This window comes from Vitis vinifera, chromosome 5 (genome assembly GCF_030704535.1).
Source record: "Vitis vinifera cultivar Pinot Noir 40024 chromosome 5, ASM3070453v1".
NCBI classification, from domain to species: Eukaryota; Viridiplantae; Streptophyta; class Magnoliopsida; order Vitales; family Vitaceae; genus Vitis; species Vitis vinifera.
In genome coordinates this window covers 15,639,715-15,661,540 of record NC_081809.1, presented here as the reverse complement: position 1 = coordinate 15,661,540, position 21,826 = coordinate 15,639,715, and the positions used below count along the sequence as shown (strand labels likewise).

The window sequence follows — 21,826 nt, the reverse complement described above, 5'->3', positions numbered from 1 at the left end:
TCAAATATGGCATAAAATGAAATATAAGACAAAAAGACTAGCATAAACAAAATTACAGAAAAATTAAGACAATGAAATATGAAGCAACAATATTAACATAAATAGAATTACAAAAAATTTAAAACGAATAAAATATGAGACAACAAGACTAACATTAACAGAATTATAGAAAATATAGAATATAAGTATTTACACAAATATGGAAAACTTGAAATAAAATACAATAGGTATAATAACACATGTCAACACATAGCAACAAAATAATAAATAAAAATGACAAACATATAGATGAGCAGAAAAAAAACTCGATAAATATGCATACATACAAAATGAAGAGTATAATGAACAAATAAATCAAATAGGTAGAGAACTAAATAAAAGATATGGATAAAATATTCATTTAGCAAAATGCTCACAAATATAAAAGAAGATAAATTTAAGAAATTCTAAAAAGAACAAAAATAGAATACAAATAAAAAAAATGAGGAAGAAATAACTTACATGAATGCAACCCTAAATCAATATGACTCTCCAAACCTCCAAAGGCAACTCCAAGATACGAATACAATATCAAAAAACAAATGGACAATCTCACAATAGATACACAGTAAGGAAAAACTCTCTCACCAATGATATCAATAAAGAAAGAAAAAAAACCCCAAGAAAAATAAGAGAAGAACACAAAAAAAAAAAAAAAAAAAAAAACAAAGTAGCAACACATCTTCTCTCTTTAGTTGTCCTCCACTTTTGCCTAGGGCTTGTATTCCACTCTCATAAATCTCATGAGCCCATGCAAAACAAGTAAAGCCCAAAATGAGGATTAATAATCTAAGCCCAATTAAAATAAAAAATAAAAAATAAAACTCAAGCCCACAACTTAAAATCTAAATACTCACGATCTAATTAAAATAAATAACCCAAACCCACAACTTAAAATTTAAATACCCACAACCCAATTAAAATAAACTAACCCAAGCCTAATTAATACTCATAACCCGATTAAAATAATAATAATAATAATAATATAGACACTAAACATTGAAATCAAAATTCAAATTCTATTCTAGTGTAATTAATAATAATAAAAAAATGAAACGTTGAAATCCTACAACTAAATATTGAGAATTCAATCCAAGCAATTAAAAAAAACAAAAAGAAAAAGAAAAAAAAAAATCTAGCCAAGTTCTCACTTAAACTCAGGATCATGCAATCACAACTCAAGAAACAAACTTAAGTACACTAAGTCTAAAGAATGTAAGTGAACCTAAGTGGGTTGGGTGGACTTACCTAAAATGTGCCTAAGTGACCTAAATGGAAAAATCTCTCAATGAACTAAGTGGAATCTAACCTAAGGTGTCTAAATGGGCTTAAGTGGGCCTAAATGTGCCTAAGTGGACATGGTGTCCTAGGAAATGCCTAAGTATGATGTCCTAAAAGGGAAAGTGCACCTAAAAGGGCTAACCTAAAAGAAGAAAATTAAAAAATTAAAATTAAATAAATAATAATAATAAATAAATAAACTAGATCTAACTCAAGATTGTGAATGGTCACAATGAGGTACCACATAAATCCCTTGACCAAAGTCTCCAAGGTGGCTAAAAAAAGGTAAGTTGTATGAATAGAAATGGACCGCCAAGGAACTGCTATAAAGTACTAAAAGCACACCTAAAAAGGCATGTGCGAAGGGAACAAAATGGAAGGTCTACACTTGTCCTTAGTTTTGCCCAGGAAATGAAGACTAAATTCAAAATGAGTATGATAGGATAACTAGCCTTCTTCCTAGTATTGGAGCAACTGAAGGATAGAATCTTTCTTTCTCAATCCAAGTATGTTGAGGAATTAGTTAAGAAATTCAGTCTAGAATCCTCTAAACACTCTAAGACACCTATGAGCACTACCACTAAGCTTAGCGAGGATGCTTCTGGAAAAGATGTTAAGCAAAAACTCTATAGAAGTATGATAGGAAGCTTACTATACCTCAAAGTGAATCATCCTGACATATCATTTAGTGTTAAGAGCTTGTATTAGATACCAAGCAAATCCTAAAGAGTCACACTTAAGTATTGTTAAAAGAATTATACGTTATATAAATGGGACTTTTGACTATGGTTTGTGGTATTCCTATGATTCTTCTCTTATGATTGTTAGATATTCCAACATTGATTAGGCCGAAAATGTTGAGAATAGAAAAAGCACACTAGTGCTTGTTTTTTATTAGTGATTGTCTTATGACTTGGCTTAATAAAAAACAAAAAATTACATCTTATCTACTACTAAAGTTGAATATATTGCTTCTAAAAGTTGTTATATGCAACTTCGATGGATGAAGCAAATGTTAAAAGACTATGAAATTGAGCAAAGGACCATGAACATTCATTGCAATAACTCTAGTGCTATAAATATCTCAAAGAATCATGTTCTTCATTCCCATGTTAAACACATTTTTTAAAACTATTTTTTAAAACATTTTACCAAACACTTGCTTTTTAAAAAAATTAAAAAAAAAGAAAAATTAAATTATTTTTTATTCTCTATTTTAAACACAAGTTTTTAAAAACATCGCCAAACGGACCTAAATCTCGCTAGCGCTGCTTCTCCAAAGGCATAGACAATGAGTATGGGGCTCTTTACCTGTTAATTTTATCTAAGAACTCGTAAAAATTATGTTTTACCTTCAAGCACAACTTTTAGCAGTTAAAAGGCTCTTGGTATGCTTGGGATAAAGCAACGAACCTGCATGGACCCTAACCTAGCCTGGATACCTTTCCAAGACCTTCCAGCATGGACCCTAACCTAGCCTGGAAGGTGTCCAAGACCTTCCAGCCAACCTCTACCAAACAGGATGAGTTCCGCGGTTACGCAAAAATCAGTCAACGTCTGACGAATCCCACCTGACCACTTCCAAAGATTAAACATGAAAATGTAGAATGATGAATGACGGCAAGACTAAATAATTCGAGTCCATCAGTAGAATAAACGAGCATAAATGATAAATCCAACCAACATGAACCAGTTCTGAAAACCTAACAATCGGAGGACACTGCATTTGCACAAGTTAGGGCCAGGTAGCAGTATCTTTACTTCGGTATAAAAGAACTGCAGCCCATCTTTAAATCGTTAAATCTTACAATCCTATCAATCCTGTCAGATACAAAGACGATAATTAAGGTGCAACATATTTTTATTAGTATAAAGAGACGCATATACACAATATGAAAAAAATGCCTTGACTCAAACCAGATTCAATTCTTCCTCCAAGCAAGGGAGAAAAAAGGTTTGGAATCCCTGAATCTTTCATTATTCAGAATCTTAGAAATCCATAAGAGTGCAAAATCAAACATAAAACCACCAAATACACATCATAACAGAATCACTTTAGTATCACAACTTTCCTCCTCTCCCACTCTCTAGTGGCTAGCTCCCAGAACCTTCTCCATCTACTAATGGCTAAAAGAGTAACATCTAAGAATCAAGAGCAACCTGTTGAATACCACAGAAGAATAAAAATGTAAACTACAAATAGGGAATGCACATCTACAAATGTCTGACAATCAGAACCTTCAAAGGCAGCCAGGGTATTTGAAAGATATGATAAATGCTCCAATTAATTCTTAGTCAAGCTTGACATTAGAATACAACAGGGTGTCCCTCGTCAGTGGCATATTCAGAAGAAAGTAGATCTGCAGAGGAAAACAACAAACCAATAAATGATGATTATCTTGCCATAACTCTTGACAAAGAATGCAACCCACCCTTCACCTTATTCTAATCCAAAATACAGCAAGAACCTATCATGGTCTAACTGTTTAATCCTATAGGCCATCAATTACTGGCAACATCCATAGGCAAACACAACAAAAGAATCAGAGATCTCCAAAAAACAGAAGAGAAAAAGAAAAACATTAAGCAAATGGCATGGTTGTTCAATCCTATAAAGTATGACTTGAAATACAAGTTGTCTTAATCAAACCAAGTGAATCCCATGGACAAATCTTCTTCAACAGAAACCCAATGAAGATCTTTTGAATTCTAAGATTTACAATGTCAATGATAAATATTATCAAGATATAGAGTTCTAATTTAAACCAGATATGAATACTAGTTAAAACAGTCAACATGTAAACTCTATGCTTATAATAATATTTAACTTATGAATGCAGAAAGCAAACAACATCAATTAAGTCATCTATGATCCAGACAATTTTACCCTGTTTGTTACATTGCCTTGAATAGATGAAATAAACTTCTATTCTTTGTTGCATGCCTTGTTGAAGCATGGCGGACCATAGGTAAAACCATGTTTAAAGATGATTAAGATGATATAGTCTTTTCGAGTAGCAATTTTTTTTTTTTTTTTTTTGGATAGGAAACAACAATAAATTATATTGAAGAAGGAATTAAGAAGTACAAAAGAAGGATGAAGAATCCTCCCACAAAAGAAAACTAAACAACAAGAATACAAAAACAAAAAGCTATTTGGCAATTACAAAAAGCAAACTCTCCATGCTAGACCACACCATTGGAGCTACACACCGCTAGCCAATCTAGTTGCATCACATTGAGGGGAATGCCCTTAAAAACCATGGAGCAAAAAGCCCAAAAAGAAGCAAGGAAGTGAATGGTATCCCCATAGAACCTTTGAATTCCTTGCCTTATCCTCAAATATCTTAACATTTCTTTCCCGCCACACAACCCAAATTAAAGCAATACACGCATTTTGCCACAAAACTATGCCTCTCTTGGATTTTCCAAAACCCTTATAATTGATGATCATCATGTCAAAAATGCTCCTCAGGGAGACCTAATCCATCTTAGCTATCTAAAATAATATGTGCCACAACCCCATCGTCAAAGAATAGTGTAAGAAAAGATGATCTGCTGATTCTCCATGCTTCATACACAACTTATAGATGTCAGAACTAAAAGCTTTGTAGGGTCTTCTCAATTGTAGCAAGTCATTAGTATTTAACTTTTTGTATGTCACTAACTAGACAAAGGACTTGACCTTAAAAGGGACTTGAGATTTCCAAACAAAATTAGTAGGAAAAACTGGAGATGAATAAAAAAGGTGGGACAAGGCTAGAAAAAAAGACTTTACTATAAATAACCCTAAAGAAGATAAAGACCAAGGTCTCGCATTTGAAGCTAATGGGGATAAGTGCAAACAAGCAATAGAAGACATGAGGCTTTCTAATTCTTCTATCTCAGAATCGGAAAGGTTACGACGAAAATTTAAGTTCCAAGAGAAGGGACGAGTGGAACCAAGAATTGATGATATGGGAAGATTTTTAGCTTTGACTATTTTGAATAGTCTTGGATATTGGGATCCCAAAGGTTGGTCCCTCCACCACAAGTCTTCCTAAAAACGGATTTTTTCCCTATCTCCTATCACAAACCAAGTATACCTAACAAAATCCTTAAAAACTTGTGCAATAGCCTTCCAAGGACAACGATGTGACCATCTGACTATAGTGTTGGCATTCCAACCATTAGTATGTGTCCCATAAATGCTTAAAATAACCTGATGCCATAAAGCAAAACTCTCCCTAGGAAACCTCCACAACCATTTCCCTAAAAGAGCGTAATTTCTTAGAGAAATCTTCCCAAACCCCAATCCCCCTTTTGCCTTCGGCTTACACACTACATCCCAACTAATAAGATGGTTTCTTTGACATTCCCCAACCCCTGACCAAAGGAAATCCCTTTGCAATCTCTCAATTTTTGTAGCCACTGTAGCGGGAATCTTGAACAAGGATAGAAAGTAGTTAGGAATGTGGGATAGGCATGAGTAGATAAGAGTTATCCTACCTCCTAAAGATAAATAAGTCTTTTTCCACCTATCTAATATCTGCGAGATTCTCTCAATCACTGGATCCCAGAAGCCACAAGTCTTTGGGTTCCCTCCCCAAGGGAAGACCTAAGTAGAGCATAGTGTCACGGACTTAGTCGTTCACTAAGCTCATGCGGCACTTAGGCAAGACAAGACGCTTGATCTTGCTAAGTCAGCCTTGTTCCCAATGCTTAACTTGCTAGGCTAAGACGCTCACGACTCGAAAACTTAAGAAGCTTAGTAGACAACTCTTTAAGAATGAAAGCTCTTATTAACTCAAGGAAGCCTTTACAAGTACTTGGAAGCTCACTTGCTTGGTTAGGAAGTGATTTGGGTGGTGCTTTGGCCAAATGAGGCCCTCACCTATTTATAGGCACCAATGGAACTCTCTGGAACCTTGGAGGGTTCCTTACAAATCAAGAATATTCTAGAACTCCCTACACTAATCTATGTATAACCCTATGTACAAGAATATACAAGAGATCTCTAGAATTCTCTAGAAAGTCTTGGACTCCTCTCATGCCTTCCACCATAGTGTAGAGATGTGTGGAAATCTCTAGGCATCTCTAGAACCTTCCACACCCTTCCAACCAATGTCTTAGTGTAGATGGCTCCAGGAGTCTCCAGAAGCTTCTCTCCTCCTGTATAAGCCCATGGGGAGGGTCATTTGAAGCATCTTGTGACAATAGGCTAATCAGAAGCCTTGCAATCAAGCATCAAAGCCAACCTAGTGAGATGATCCTGATCAAGGTTGATACCAAAAAGGTTACTCTTGTCAAGATTGACCTTAAGCCCAGAAATTTGCCCAAACACTAACAAAATAAACTTAAGAGTTTTCAAGTAGCAATTTGTATATTAAATACTTGATGTTCTAAACAAAGCCGATAATGCACAATGCATTTTGCCAACAATCTCAATGGAGCTTTTTTATTTGCATTCAAGGCATGCATTGTCTAGTTTTCTTATTTTTTAGCAATATTACGAAGAAAATAGATGGATATGATACATAAAATTGAGAATGGGCATATTCCGTACAGCTTACCCTGTACATAGTTCATTGGGGATTGACTTAGATTTAACAATTGGAGGATGATAAGTTACTATTCCCCAATGAAAGATTGGTTTTCTTTTCAACTAATACAAGAAAATCAACAATTATTTTTTAATGCAGCTCTCTATTTTATCAGGTCTTCTTTTATCATTTTCACATTCTCCATATCAATTACAAGACAAAGAATAAGCAAATATTTCAAAGATCTCCAGATTTATTGTTCCAAACAAAAATGTATCATGCATTGGAGTACATGATCCGCATTGCAGATGACTAGGTTATGGTTTTTTTTTTTTTTTTTCAAAGATCATATCTGTGATAGATTAATTCAAGCAGAGGTCAGTAAAAGGTCTTAACTGATATGTAAACTTACCCCTAAAAGAGTCGAAGCGACTAGAATGATTCCCGTTATCCAAGCAAGGGTCTTTCTAACCAATGCTATTTTCATGATTGCAGTCAAATCAGGAGAATCTTCCGTTTCTGCCAGCCATCGTGCAGATGGCTGAGAAGTAAACATCACATTCAACATTTTTTCAGATGATGGAGGTGTCCCAGTAAAGGAAATAACTCCAACAATTTGACCTGTTCAATTGACAAATGTCACTAATTTAGAAGTTGCAAAATGAATAGATTTTCAATTAAATCATGAGGCTAAAACAATATGTACTTGTAAAAATCCAATATACAGCAGAAACTTTTCAAGATTATTGCTTACAATCTAAGATGACACCATCTTTTATTTGGGATGAAGCCTGGGTTTAAAGTAGGCTAGTTTCAGAGTCAAAGGGTGTTATATCAAGAACAAAGCTCAATTTTTCTTGCCAAAATAGAAAAAAACCAATATCAGTATTTTTATTTTTTTTGATGGGTAAAAAACCAATATCAGTATTGATAATTGCAAAGACTAGTAAGACAAGTTATGCTCATTTAAGTAAAGTACTTAGAAAAAGGCCATAGTACAGTTTAAGATAATTAACTCATAATATCCCATAACAACCAAGATAGATAGATACCTTTGTATGCCACCTGCAATGAACCAAACATCTTTGATAATGTAGTAAGCAGCAGCTCCACTCCTTGCTGAGCAACACCACTAGGTCCATATTGCTCATCTAGAACCTGTAACATATCACACAAATTAATGAAGAAAGTAGAATCATGAAGTTGATGTTTTTGCACATATTTGCTTCTGAAAATCTATAACCATACAGCTAGCTAGTTCAACAAGGGAGAAACTATTAAATATTTTTCCTGATTTTGAAAATGAAATCCAAACAGCTTTCTTCTTTTAATCAGAAAAGTAAATAAGGTTTTTTTTTTAATTATTAAATTTTTTTAGTTGTTAAAAGTATTTAGTGAAGAAAAAAATAATTTATTGAATCAAACAAAAGAGATAAAGCCCAGGTCCAATTGAAGTTTTTCCAAAGCAAGTCAAAACCATTAACTTGACTCACACATTACCAAGAAACTAAAAGAAACAACTTCTTGATGTGATACCATGATGCACCATTTCTTAGTGCACTAAGCCCATTTTAGTAAATTCTGATTTGTTTCAAAAGCAAAATTCCAAGTAAATCAATATTTGATTTGTTTTCCATTTTAGTCATAAAATGGCAAGTTTTATTGACAAATTTATGCAAGGAGCTTGCTTAAGCGAAGATCTCAAGGTGAGGCACGGAATTCAACCAAATGTTAGTTGTTCAATATCTCGGCTGCTCAAAAAGTTGGACTAGCTACTCCTCCGACCCAGAGTGGATTCTAGGGGAAGGGTAGAGCCTCACCTTGCAATAGGAAGGTGTTCATTGCTGGGATGGGTTCAGACTGAAGGGAGGAGGAATTCAACACGGAGATCTTACTAGGGATTTTTCACTGGCTAGGGAAAAGATAAAAATCCTGAAAATTTATTTTTAATTTTACCAACATGAAAATAACAAAATCCACCACTTTTTATCTTACATTAAGAAAATTTTAAAAATAGTCTATTTCTCATACTCATTGAAATTTCAGCACAGCTAAGTTTTTAAATAGAACAAAATTTGAAGTTTTCCAATCCAAAGAGCTATGTTTCAAAGGCATCTAAATGTGAAAATTTAACCATAAATATTATAACTTCTTCAATTCACACTTCAAGTGTTAAAATTGTGGATTGATCATTGATATCATATTAAATCTTGGTTTTAGACCTTTATGTGTGATAGATTTATTGAGTAAATAAGGAGAGAAGTTTATGGAGGTTTAACGGATGGCTACGCCAAAATTTTGGCATTACTCTAGAGTTAAAGTGTTCATTCTATTGGATTCCTTCAGCAGCTGATCAGGTAACCAATATGTTAGCAGAACAGGGAGCTAAACAGTTGATTCCTTTTGTTGGGGAACCGCCACAAACACTATATAACCATTTTTAGACATGCGCCTCCAACAATATCTAGAGTTGATAGTTTTTCCCCTTTTTTGACCATAATTATAAGGTGGTTGTGTTTGGGGAAGGATTTCTCATCCTTCTTTATACTTATTCTATGATAATAAAATGTTTGCTTTTGATAAAAAATAAAAAATAAAAACAAAAACAAAAAATCATAGAGGATTATTTTAACCCCCTCCCTTTTATGATCAATTTATGACCTTATCATACAATTTAAATAATTAATATAATTATTTCTTAAGAAAAAAAATGAATTTGATTTTTCTTAAAAATTTTGAATCATGTATCATATACGGATCATAAGATATGCAAAGACATGATACAAATTGTGACATATATCAATTTCCATAATATATATATATATATCGTATCATTGTATTATATCATGTATCATAAGTTTTTTAAGAACTATGGTCAGATCAAACAATTTTTAAACTAACAAATAACCATTGTATTATATCGTGTATCATAAGTTTTTTAACAACTATGGTCACATCAGATAGTAACTTTTGTCAACTTGCCAAGTCATACTTATCAAAATGACCTCACATGGCTAGAGAGCCTAGAAACACATAAAATGACTTTTAACAATCCTTAAGCATAAGAACGAATTTTTTTTCAAAAAAAAAAAAAAGAAAAAGAAAAAAGCCTAAGGGTTGTTGTGTCCCAAAATAAATTGTCTTACAAGACAAAAAATAGGATCATGAGACTGTAGGAAAAACGCAACAAACTCTTAAGAAGAAAATGACAGATTTCACAAAGCCCTCCCCATAAAAACATGCAAAACAGGGTGATTCAGACTCTGCATCCTCCTTGCACAGGAAGAGAAGGTTATCATTGCAGATTTATTAAATAAAAAATTTCATCGGTGAAAAATGATTATGCTTCATGATTGAGCTTGATAATATCTTGAAGTACACACACAAAGAAGAAAAAAAATGATGAATGCAAAATGATGCAACAAATTTTTGACCAAGAGAAGTCTATAATTTTTTTTTTTTTTTTTTTTTTGATAGGCGACCAAGAGAAGTCTATAATGGTATGTTGCAACAACAAATTCATAACATCTTAAACATACCTTAGAAACAACAATACCTAACCAATACTAGTTCCACACACAACACTAACCCTAAATTTGCTTCCCCTCCACCCTCACCCACAATTACCCAATTGAACCAAGGCTAGAGTCGACCAATCACATCTTCATCCATTATGATTAGGCTAGCAAATTTCAATCCCTTTTTAATTTTTTGCAAAGTCAATTTAAGTAGTAATAATTGGTTGGAATAGCAACCACACGACCAAGGAACACGAAACGCTTTGAAGTATGCTCCATTATGTTGTAACAATTTGTGTAACGACTTCAAAACATGTCTACACATGCCAAATGAGTAGCCTCCTATAAGGGTCAAGAACTTCTCTTTCCTAAGCAATATGGGATATCACATTCACCCTCCCATGAAGACATGGCACTGTCATCATGGTTCATAAAATTCATGGGTGGTTAAACTCTGCACATTTCCAAGTAAGGATCAACTTTGATATCATGCATGATAGCCTATATAGATTTTTTTGCTCTAAGCCTATAGGCTCTCATGACTTTAGCAAGTGCTTATGCATACTAGATGATTTTGCTTCTTATAAGAGTCATAAACTTCTCCACTATACGATGTGGGATATCACATTTGTACACCTATGCAGATACAATGTTCTTGTTGTGGTCCATGAGGGGTCAATGGGAAGTTAAATTCACTTATTTCTAACTAGGCATTGGTTTTAATGCCTTTCTAAATATTGTCCACTTGGGGCCTACAATCCTTCTTTATTTTAAATAGCATTTATGTATACCACATGAGCCACCCCTTAAAGATCAAGAACTTCTCCCTCCACAATGTGAGACATCACATTGAAGATTCTCGAACAAATATCCAAGGGGGGCTTGAACCACAACCTTAGTCCAAGGAAAGTAAGAAGCACATTGTTGTGCATTGCTTTTGAAGAATATATACATAAGATTGCCAAGTTTTGGATGATTTTAAATAGATTCTTTAACTGCCTCAAGAATTATGCAAAATTAGGAATTTTTTTATTATTGATGACATAAACAACTTTAAGCCTAAAGCAAGTATTATCTACATAGGTTTTATAAATGATATCAAAACCAATCCTCAAACGAAAAATATAGAGTTTGGCCACCTGTTAACTCTATGAGCCATGACAAGAAGATTATAATTGTATGAAAGGGTGAATGTGATTTCAAACATCAGTTAAGGAAGAAAAGTTTCTACACCTTATTAATAGCAGCTCATCTAATATGTGTGGACAACCTATAAAAAAAAAATGTGTGGACATGTTTTAGAGCTATGAAGGTTCATAGGCTCAAAGCAAACAATATTTACATATATTGTTACAATTTTTACATATATTGTTACAATTTTATTGTAGAAAAAAGGCAGAATGGGACTTTTGAAAGTCCATTAGGAGTTGCCTCTAAAAGATCACCTTCATCCTTATTTACTTGGTCTTTATAATGTGAATGAGGGTAACCACTTTTGGCACCACTGCACCACAGAGTAAGGGCCTTCAGCAACCGTACAAAGGAATTCCTTGAATGAGGAAATTCAAATCATTTTTTTTTTAATTCTTGGAAAGTTCGAGGGAAAGAAAAAAGAGAAAAAAAAAAAAAGAAAAGAAAAGGAAGGTGCTTGTATGTATTGTTGCTCCTCTTTGTTTGTTTTGGACTATTTAGAAAGAGAGAAATAGAAGAGCTTTTGAAAATGTTAAGCTTTCAAATCAAGACTTAAAATTCCCTTTTCTATGTAACTTTTTAGATTAGTCTAAAGGGGGCCTAGGACAAGAGTCCTTCTCTTTGATTGATTTTATCAATTGGTTAGGTTGCCTATAAGGGGAGGGTTTTCTTGTTTTTCCTTTAGAGCATACATGTACACTTCCTGTGTACTTAGTGTAGCCTTTTTTGGCTCTTAATCTATATTGCCTTTTTGTCTATCAAAAAAAAAATGTAGATATTAACTTTCTCTTATGTAATTGTTCATAGAAAGTTGAGGAAAAAAGATGAAATTATTGATGAATAGACTTTTCCCACATTTTCTTTAAGACACATCCCACACCTCTTTTTAAAAGAAAAAGTTCAATTTATTATTTCAAGGAAAGTGGGGAGGAAAATCTTTTAGCATTTGCTCCCCTCTTTTCCTTAATTTTTTTTTTTTTCATTTTTCCACACTGTCCAATTGTAAGAAAAAAATCATTTTCCTTCACATTTTCTTCTTTCTTTAATACTTTCTACGAAACAAAAATATCCTTAATTGTTCAAATGAAAAAAAATTCAATAATATCAAGAGGTAGAGTCACTATAGCTGTTTTCATTTTCTTTAATTATCCATGAAATGTCTATTCTCCAAATTTTTTTTATAAGTCTATTCTCCAAATTATAAGGCACTAATTTCTATGTTGCATTAAGGTGTGAGCTTGTGGTGGAATCTAATGTCAGCATGAAGTATTGAGTTCAGAACATGCTAGCACAATAATAAATTATGAATTTAATGCCAAAAGAAGACATAGAATAAGTCAAACAAAGTTGCATTTTAGAAGTGTTTCCCCAAGGTTTCATAAAACAAATTTGGATGATCATAAAACAAGAGACTATAGTTTAATCTCGTGTTTTAAGCCTTTTTAAGTAGGGTAAAAATTGAAATATGCCATTTTCGAAGACTCAATATCAAGTCAAAGGCATTCCAATCAAAAAAAAAAAAAAAAAATTCAAGTCAAAGGCAGATATATCATTCCCCAAGAAGATCCTCAAGAAAAATTATATATCTTTTTAGGACTCAAAGTTGGGCCAAGGTGCATTGAATTAAGAAATTCTTGCTTTTTTATAAAAGTCTTGATCTTCCGATTTTTTTTTTTAAGAAAATTGGACAAAGTGATGTTAATATCAAATTAATGGAAAACCTATGATTTTTCAAAAATAAAAAGGGTTTTCAAAATTGCACAAAAGACATTACAACTGCCTTAGTTTTTTTGGAGTAAGGGAGAAAAACTACACATAAGTTAGCATCCCTGCTTGGGAGGCCAATCAACCAATTCCCTTAGGGTGTCAAGTTAGAATGAGGTGCTCTAGGGAGTGGCTAACAATTAACCTATCAATTGACTGGTTGGTTAATAGGTAGAGCAATTGGTTGACTAGTTTGCCTCAAATGGTCACCTACAAACCTTAATGACTAGTTCTCTGGTCAACCGCACGATCAACTGATTGTGCATGAACTTGTGTCTAACAGCTAATTCGTGCAAGGAACTCCTACTTAAAGCTCATGGATTTCATTCATTAGCTTTCTAATTGTTGCATATCAATCATACCATTAAAAAGAGAGCTTGAACTCCTCAAGTGCATTTAAAAATTTGCAGAGCCCTAGAGACCTTGCTCAAGTGGTAAGTGGTTGGGGTAAGGTTGTGGGAGGTTCCAAGCTCAAGTCTCAATGAGGACCAAAAAAAGTTTATCTATCAAAAAATTTATTTAAAAATTTGCAAATCCCACGTAGTGCAACTTGAGTCTAGCTACATTTGTTCTTATAGTCAATCCTAAGCTATGTGTTGTATTTATTGACATATATTGACTATATGCCTTGTGAGAAGAAGTTGTTTAAATATTTGAAAAAACACTTAAAAGATTGTAAAGGCCTATTAGAACCTCAAATCCAAGTGTACAAGACTTGAAGAGCTTTAATTGAGGAAGCTCTTGGATTAGTGGAAAAGCATCAAGCTTGGGAAGGAGCTAGAGAAAGAGGATAAAGGCAGTTGTTGAACCACTACTTTTCTGTTTTGGTTTGTCTCTTTCTCTTATCTTATTGTATTGTCTTTCAATTTATGGCAATTGCATTCAAATTTTACAATTGCATTAATTTTTAGCATCAATTAAAATTTGATCAACGCTCAGTCCACTGCCTGTCTTGGATATATAATTAGGTTGGATTAGTTTTGACTTCTCAAGAAGTTGCATCTTATATATGTAAGAGCATAGGCATAATAGATCCAACGATGCTTCATATAAGTAAGTGCAAAACATAGACCAAAAAGAACAAAATTTATTGGTATTATTATAGATGGACCTCTGAAATTTAGGTCACGATATGTTCAATAGATTTTCTTTGTTATCAAAAATATGTTCAATATATTTTACTAGAGTAATGCACTCATTAGGAAGCATCCATGGCAATATAGTTTTACAATTTATTTGCTAATGATGTGAATTTGTTTGATGAAGCCTACAAATTACTAGAATCAGATTCTAGATGTCATGAACCACAATTTGTATGCCTATTAGTATTGTGATATCACTATGAGATAAAGGTGCTACAAGGAGACAGTTAAAAATGACATGGACAAATTAGAACAAGAAAATCTAATATCTTATGATGATTAAATGCCAAACTTTATCAAGCTAGAAGCATGGAGAAGGATTCATGTCATTGACCCAATATGGTTAGAATAATCAGACACCCTAAGAACAATAAAACAGAACAATACATTGTTCCCTCCACTATGGAACAAATAACACTATGAAAGATTCATATTTCATCATTTTTCATTGCATGGGAGCTAATTTGACAGGGGTAAAAGCTCTCACTGAGATGGATTTTCTGGGGAATTATTGATGACTTACTTTTTATCCAATGATTACCACAACAACAGAAATCAACATAAATTCCCTTACTTTTAACTGAACCTGGTAATTAACAAGAAGCAAGAAGAAAATTTTCTTTTTCTAACCCCAAGTAGTTGGAATAACAATGTGGACTACTACCTTCACCAAATTGGAGGCCTAAGACATTCCAGGAAAACTAAAACAAACCAAAAACATGGTTCCTTGTCACACAAAATCCAAACCCAGGGTCACAACATATAAACAGTTTAGGGTTTTCAAAGTCGGTCAGAATATGTTCCACTTAAAGAATAAGTCAAAAGCTGCTCGTCACATCAATATGTTAAATGAAATAAAAATCACCAAGTTAAGACAAGTCCCATCTACAACTTTAGTATAGTGTTCCAAACACTCTTGGTCAGCCACCAAATTAAATTGTCATTTATCAATCAAATTAAATGACAACTAAGAGTGAACCAGATAATCAAAACTGCTCGCCTTTGACCACATTGACCAATAGCAATTCAACTATCACTAGCAAATACTGGGAGCCAAATCATTATAAATGATTAAATGTGCCAGCAGAAGTCTTGCTCGTTTGAGCCACTTCAAGCATCTGCTATATCCACTGCTTGCAACAGAATGATTCCTTTATCTTCATGAAAAATCTAATTAAAAGAATGTTTTGGACATTGATCCTTTCAGATCATATCCTCTAGCAGAAGTCTTGCTCATTTGAGCCATTTAAAATCTTATTAAAAAAATGTTTTGCACATTGATCCTTTTGGATTATATCCTCAGTTGAGTATAGCCTTAACAAATGGATTGCTTGTAAAGCATGTGATGGAACTTTATGAACAAAGGACTATATAAGATTTTAATGAGGAAACTAAGTATTGATCCTGGTACCAGTAACTGCTGCTATACTTAAATAGTATTTCATTTTCTGGGGCTTTATCATGACACTCATTTTATAACTGTCAGCAACATATATGTCTTTTCTATTTATGTGGACCTGCCATCTAATTAAGAAGTATAATTCCATCCTGGTTCCATTTTTAATTAAACCCTTTTTTTGAGGCTGATCATGTCAGACAATTTTGGAAATAACTTAAGAATAGGATATAATCACCTTAATGCCATCAAAACAACCTGTCAATAGCTCAGCTGCATTCTGCATACTTCCAGATAAATCTTGACGCATCTCTATTACCCTCTTTATATTGTGGATAAGAGACAGAAGACTAGCTATAAATTCTGTGTCTGCTTTCTGCAAATAAAATGTAATTCTTCCAATAAGAACTTGAGAACTAGAGAGACCAGTTCATGATTAAAAATAATTTCAGATCAATGGTTAATCTTTTAACCAAAACCTTAGACATATGAAGATTCAAATTGGCACCACCAGCTAGGGGGATGGTCAACTCGCCATTCAATGGCTTTAGGGCGTTAGCAACATATAATCCACCCATCCAAGATGCCTGAATAATTAAAAAGATCCAGTCAATAACATGGATAAAAATGAAAGATAGAAAAGAGATTAACATGGAAATAATCCATGAAAAAGAATAACATGAGTCATGAACGACTCACAAAATCACTAATTTCTTTGTCGGTGCAATTTGTGTTTGAATCAAAGCTTAAGCGTTCATCCAAAGAAACCACAGAGACTTTGTCATCACCTGCAACAGACACATATAACAAAGAAGCCTCAAAAAAAATTGTAATGGATAAAAATTTTGATGCAAAAAATTAACATGCCCATATAACAATTCAGCCAATTGTACATGTTATAGTAATAAAAATAAATAAATAAAAGAATTAAAAACCAAGTACCTGGAAGTAGAATTTCTGCTTTATCAGTACCATAAAAAAAATCTCTCTTCAAGGCACTGCGGAACAGAGCATTATCATGTTCAACCACAACTTCAGGATCTGCATGCAAGATAAAATTTTACTAACATTTTAATAACGTATAGAAACTGGAGTTCTTGTTTACAAGGCATTTCAGAGTTAAGTTCAGATACCTTCAACTCCCCTGACTTCTAGCATAAGAACAGAACGAGGCCTTTCAAATGGATTAGGCAGGAGAATCTCATTTAACTGCAAAAGGAGTAACATTACTGCGAATCAGAGCCTCCCAAGTCCTAATTGCAGAAGCCAGAAAATACTAGAACAAGGTAATTTTGCATCACTTATGATCCATCTGACCTTAGATGAACTAGCAGCTGAAAGCGTAGATGATGGTGCAAAACCAAGCAAGACTGAGACAGCTGCACCAACTTCAGGGAGCAACACTGAATCTACCTGTGAAAATGAAAAGTAGATTCAGAAAACTATGCACTCACTTATCAAAAATAAATAAATAAAGCAGGCAATGCATTCAAAATCAAATAAACCAAGCCATAACGTGACCAGATTGAAAAGCCCCCTTTATCTGAACTTGATGTGAAAAGGAGTTTCTGTTCATCTTTGTGGCTCATACTTCAATTTTCACTGGCCCGACCAGCATACCAATAATCAAGATTCCCATCAATACATGGAATATCACATCAACCAGGAAGCATTAGCCAATCTGGTACATGCAAACATGTTTTGTTGGCCATTTAGTTTTTAGAATCAAGCTGTGCTTCCCTTTCAGTAGAATATGCTAATATCAAAGCAACCAAGAGGCAACAGTATCCATTTTCTCATTCCAAAATGGTCTATTTTTGTCTAAATTGCAGAATTCATCATTCCACTGCTTTGGGCTTGTGATTAACTCCATAATGACTCATAAAATGATTGAGCAGTCATGTTTTAAAATCGCAGTCCCACTCTAGTCTTGTTTCACTTTTGGAACTGTGAAGGGCAGTCTGCATCATTCCAATTTCCCACCAAATTGACATTTTGCATTGCATTTTCCAATATTAAACTCAAAAAGGGAAGGCCTTCAGTCATTGGAGAACAGCCAAAAACTAAGGCCAAGTTTGGCGTTCTTCAGAAATTGAATCAGCTCATATTATTTTCGGTAAAATCCAATGACGCAGCAACCTCCACAAAGAAGGAATTAAGTGAAATGGTACCATCACCACATATGATGTTAAAAGACTAAAACAAGGATTTACAATTGGAAATTTCAAATGAAATTACATGAGAAAACAAGCTGAGTCCATATCTAATCCAATGCTATTTAGAACACAATATTCATCGGCGTCCACCCCAATTATATTAAATTATATCCATCAATTTTTAATTTTCTTACATTATTGAACAAGACAAGACCGCAAAAGCAATCCCTAACCTTCCACTGAGTCATGAAGAACGTCAAGTGTTAGTGCATTAGGCTATTTAGATTAAGTTGGCAATTTTGTTTCATCCATCGTAGTTTAGACTCTACATACTTTCCAATGATTTACACTCTTTTGAAGATTCAAGGTTGCAACACAATCAACCTAAGATTAAACAGGTGAGTATAGTTGAGTTTAAGTGAGAATAATGACATAAAAGGCATAGTGTACTTATGGAAATTAGGAATAAAATCCAGAATCTAAAGTTCTTAAGTTTCAAAATTGTTTTTTGATAAAATATTTCAAATTGATTATGAGTCCACTAGGTTTTCTCTAATGTATGTCCATTGGAAGAGTTCTTTCAAGAGCTCATGGGCCTAAGCTTTAAGTCATTCTTCGCACTTAACCCTAAACTCTCAAGAAGCTTCAAGTCCATTGCTTTTCACGAGTATTGTTGTTTAAGTGTGTATGTGTAGAATCACAGCTCTAGACTTCAAGAATTTCCCAAACAAGTTGCAAATATTCAAAATTAGTTTATAGGATGTGTGGTTTATATGAGTGACATTGAGCAATTTGTAAATTCCATTTAAGAGTATTAGGGGGTTTATGTAATCATGATTTTGTCACAAATTTGTCAAAGGGGAAGATTGTTAGAGCATTAGGCTATTTAGATTAAATTGATATTGTTCCATCTATCCTAGTTTAGAACTCTATGTACTTTCTTGTTATTTACATACACTCTTTGGAAGATTTAAGGTTGCCCCAAGATCAACCTAGGATTAAACAGATAAGTATGGCTAAGTGAGAATAATAACGTAAAAGACATAGAATGGACACATGAAAATTAGGAATAAAATTAATTTGGAAAGAATTTTAAATTGAGAATTTAAAAAGAAAAATCTTTCCAAATAATAAAATTAATTTGGAAAAAATAATAATTGAGAATTTAGAAAAGAGAATATTCCCAAATCTCTTCAAAAGTTTGGAAAGGAATTTAAATTAAGAATTTTAAAAGAAAATCTTTCCAAATCTTTTTAAACTTAAAATATGAAATTTTTCTAAATGTTTTCAAAATTCTTAAGTTTCTAAATTGTTTTTTAGTAAAATATGATTTTTTTTTTTTATCAGAAACGAAGAAGATTATATTAATAAAAGAACAAATACAGGAGAGAAAAAAAAGACAACAGAAAGAGAAAAAAACCAAGGGAAGGATGAGAGGTCCTTCCTACACAAATACCAAGGAAAAACTCCCAACAATAGAACTCTAAAAACAAAAGAAACCCCATCAATCTTCAAACTCTTGAAATGCAAACCCCAATCCAATTGAGTTGTAGAATGCTTAGAGGAACTCCTCTAAAAGCTTCAGTACAAGAAGCCCATAGAGAAGAATAAAACCGGATCAAATCCCAAACCATCTCTTCCGTTCTCCCTTTATCCTCAAAGATCCTATTGTTTCTTTCTTGCCACACCATCCAAATCAAAATAAGGCAAGCAATTTGCCAAAGTGTCTTGCCTCTTAATGAGTTCCCCAAGCCTTTAAAAGAAATAACCAACATGTCCTCAAGGCTCCTTGGAGGGACCCAAATCAAACCTACTAGATTGAACAACCTGTGCCAAAGTCCAATGGTAACGGGACAATGAAGAAAAAGGTGGTCAATCGACTCTCCATTTCCTTTGCAAAGAATGCACCATTGAGGACAGAGGGCTTTGTAGGGTCTTCTCAATTGCAACTTGTCATTAGTGTTTACCTTCCCATGTGCTACTAACCAAGCGGGGGCCTTAACCTTTGAAGGGACTTTTGAGCTCCATAAAAACTTGGCCGGAAGGAACATTAAAGGATTTGAAACTTTTGACAAGGCACAGAAAAAAAATTTCACTGAAAACGAGCCTCACGAAGACAAAGACCACGCTCTTGAGTCTGATGAAGAAAGGGAAAAAAGCACAGAATTAAGGGAGGACATTAATCTCTAAAGAAGATCAACTTCTAAATCCGTTAGATTGCGGCGAAAGTTAAAATTCCAAGACAATGGTAAGGAATTGCCAAGGACATTTGAGACAGTGAGGTTTCAAATTGATTCCAAGTCCACTAGGTTTTCTATAATATATGTTTATTCTACAGTTCTACTATATGCCTATTAGGAGAATTCTCTAAGGAACCTATGCGCCTAAGCTTTAAATCATTACTCTTCATGTTTAACCTGAAACTTTCAAAAAGTTCATGATTCTTTTCTCGAGTTCATGATAGAGATGTGCATCCTCTCAAGACATTAAGGAGTCCACTAAGGAGTATGGTGGTGCTACCTTGAGGATATGAGATTAGATGTAGGTTCTTAGATGTAAGCCCTAGGGAGTAGCAACTTCTAGGTAAATCTGTGTACTTCTTCATATTTAGTGGATTATATCTCTCCAGTCTCTGACCACATGGTATTCACATCCCCAAAGTCTTTGAGAGACTTTGTAGGTGATTTTCCACATAAATTGTTGTGTCTTGTTTGATTGATTTCTCTTGTTCTTCTATAATTCTTAAACAGAAATTAACAAATAAAAATTTGGACTTAAAAAGATTAAATAGCTATTCATCCTCCTTTAGTAATTCCATAAACAAGATCTACAAACTTACATTAAAGAATAAATAAATATTCCACAGCTAAGAGCCTAAGCCAAACAGTATATTAGGTTAGTTTGATGAAAATCTGAGTTAAAGTTTTCGTTTAATGGCCAACCATACGGAAGCTAATGGATAAAATGGGATCCAATTGTACAAAAAATGCGTATCAAACTTAACAAATAGTTTAACTCAAAATAGAATTGCATTAGAAAATGATGAAAATTACCTTCATGGCGTCATCAGAAGAACGAGGCCGAAGAAACGGATGAGTTGGAGAATCAAGGAAAAAAATGGAGCCGCTAGCCCCCGCCTGTGTATAATAATTAACATAATTTCAAAGCACAATCGTCAGATCCACATTTACAACATCCAGACACACAGATAACTAGATAGTGAGAAAGAGCATACCCTAGATTGTATACAGAGAAGCGAGAAGATCAGAAGAAGTGAGAAACCCATTGAGATACAACAATCCATTGAATATAGGAAGAGATGGATCTGTGCTTTCTGGGGACTGGGGAGAAGGGGCTAGGAAATGAGGTCGAAGAAGAGAGCAACGTCGTTTTGTTATTTCATTTAAACGACGGCGTTTCGTCTCTCAGTATGAGCGTGCAGTTTAAGCTATAACACATGACGCGCCACGGTCAGGTGTAGCCAAACCAGTCCAAGCCAAACTAGGCCCATTCTAGAACAAACAGCATCAGGCCGGGCTTGAAGACCTAACCTTTCCGGTTGAGTTTTGGCTCGGGCCTAACTCAGGCAGCTGGAGAAAACAAGCCGAGCCCAATAAACGGATACCCTGTCTATAACATGTTTTCGCAAGTCAAAAGTAATACCGTTAAACATCTTTTAAAACTAACTCGTGATCATTATAAAAAATTTTAAAAAATTTAAGGCTATATTTGGCTGTTGGAAAGTATTAAAGAAAGAAAAAAAATATTAAAGAAAATATTTTTCTAATATTTGGTTTCATTATAAAAAAAATATAAA

At 33.8% G+C, this 21,826-nt stretch overlaps 1 protein-coding gene across 2 annotated transcripts; it reads right to left on the bottom strand.

The window, feature by feature from the left end:
- Positions 1 to 3,226: 3,226 nt before the first annotated feature.
- LOC100245241 (uncharacterized) lies at positions 3,227 to 21,608 on the bottom strand. 2 transcript variants are annotated; one of them, XR_785861.3, is made up of 12 exons: positions 21,245 to 21,608; positions 21,063 to 21,146; positions 17,171 to 17,266; positions 16,987 to 17,062; positions 16,796 to 16,894; positions 16,553 to 16,641; positions 16,333 to 16,440; positions 16,092 to 16,229; positions 7,895 to 8,000; positions 7,255 to 7,463; positions 3,559 to 3,680; positions 3,227 to 3,480 (listed from the first exon to the last, which is right to left on the bottom strand). XR_785861.3 is itself a non-coding variant. In XM_002267153.5 (11 exons), exons 1-11 carry the CDS (start codon positions 21,311 to 21,313, stop codon positions 3,612 to 3,614), a joined length of 1,143 nt encoding a protein of 380 aa, XP_002267189.2. In that variant the 5' UTR covers positions 21,314 to 21,608; the 3' UTR covers positions 3,227 to 3,611. The 2 variants fall into 2 exon arrangements, 1 of the variants encoding a protein (XP_002267189.2); XM_002267153.5 differs by having other exon boundaries at positions 3,227 to 3,680.
- Between the last annotated feature and the right edge of the window lie 218 nt (positions 21,609 to 21,826).

Bases quoted from the DNA above. Each gene is read 5' to 3' on its own strand.
- LOC100245241 (XM_002267153.5), bottom strand. From the start codon at position 21,313: ATGGATTGTTGTATCTCAATGGGTTTCTCACTTCTTCTGATCTTCTCG. The intron at 21,147-21,244 runs GTATGCTCTTTC...TATTATACACAG, and splicing joins TTCTCTGTATACAATCTAGG to GCGGGGGCTAGCGGCTCCAT. The intron at 17,063-17,170 runs GTCAGATGGATC...CTCCTTTTGCAG, and splicing joins CAGCTGCTAGTTCATCTAAG to TTAAATGAGATTCTCCTGCC.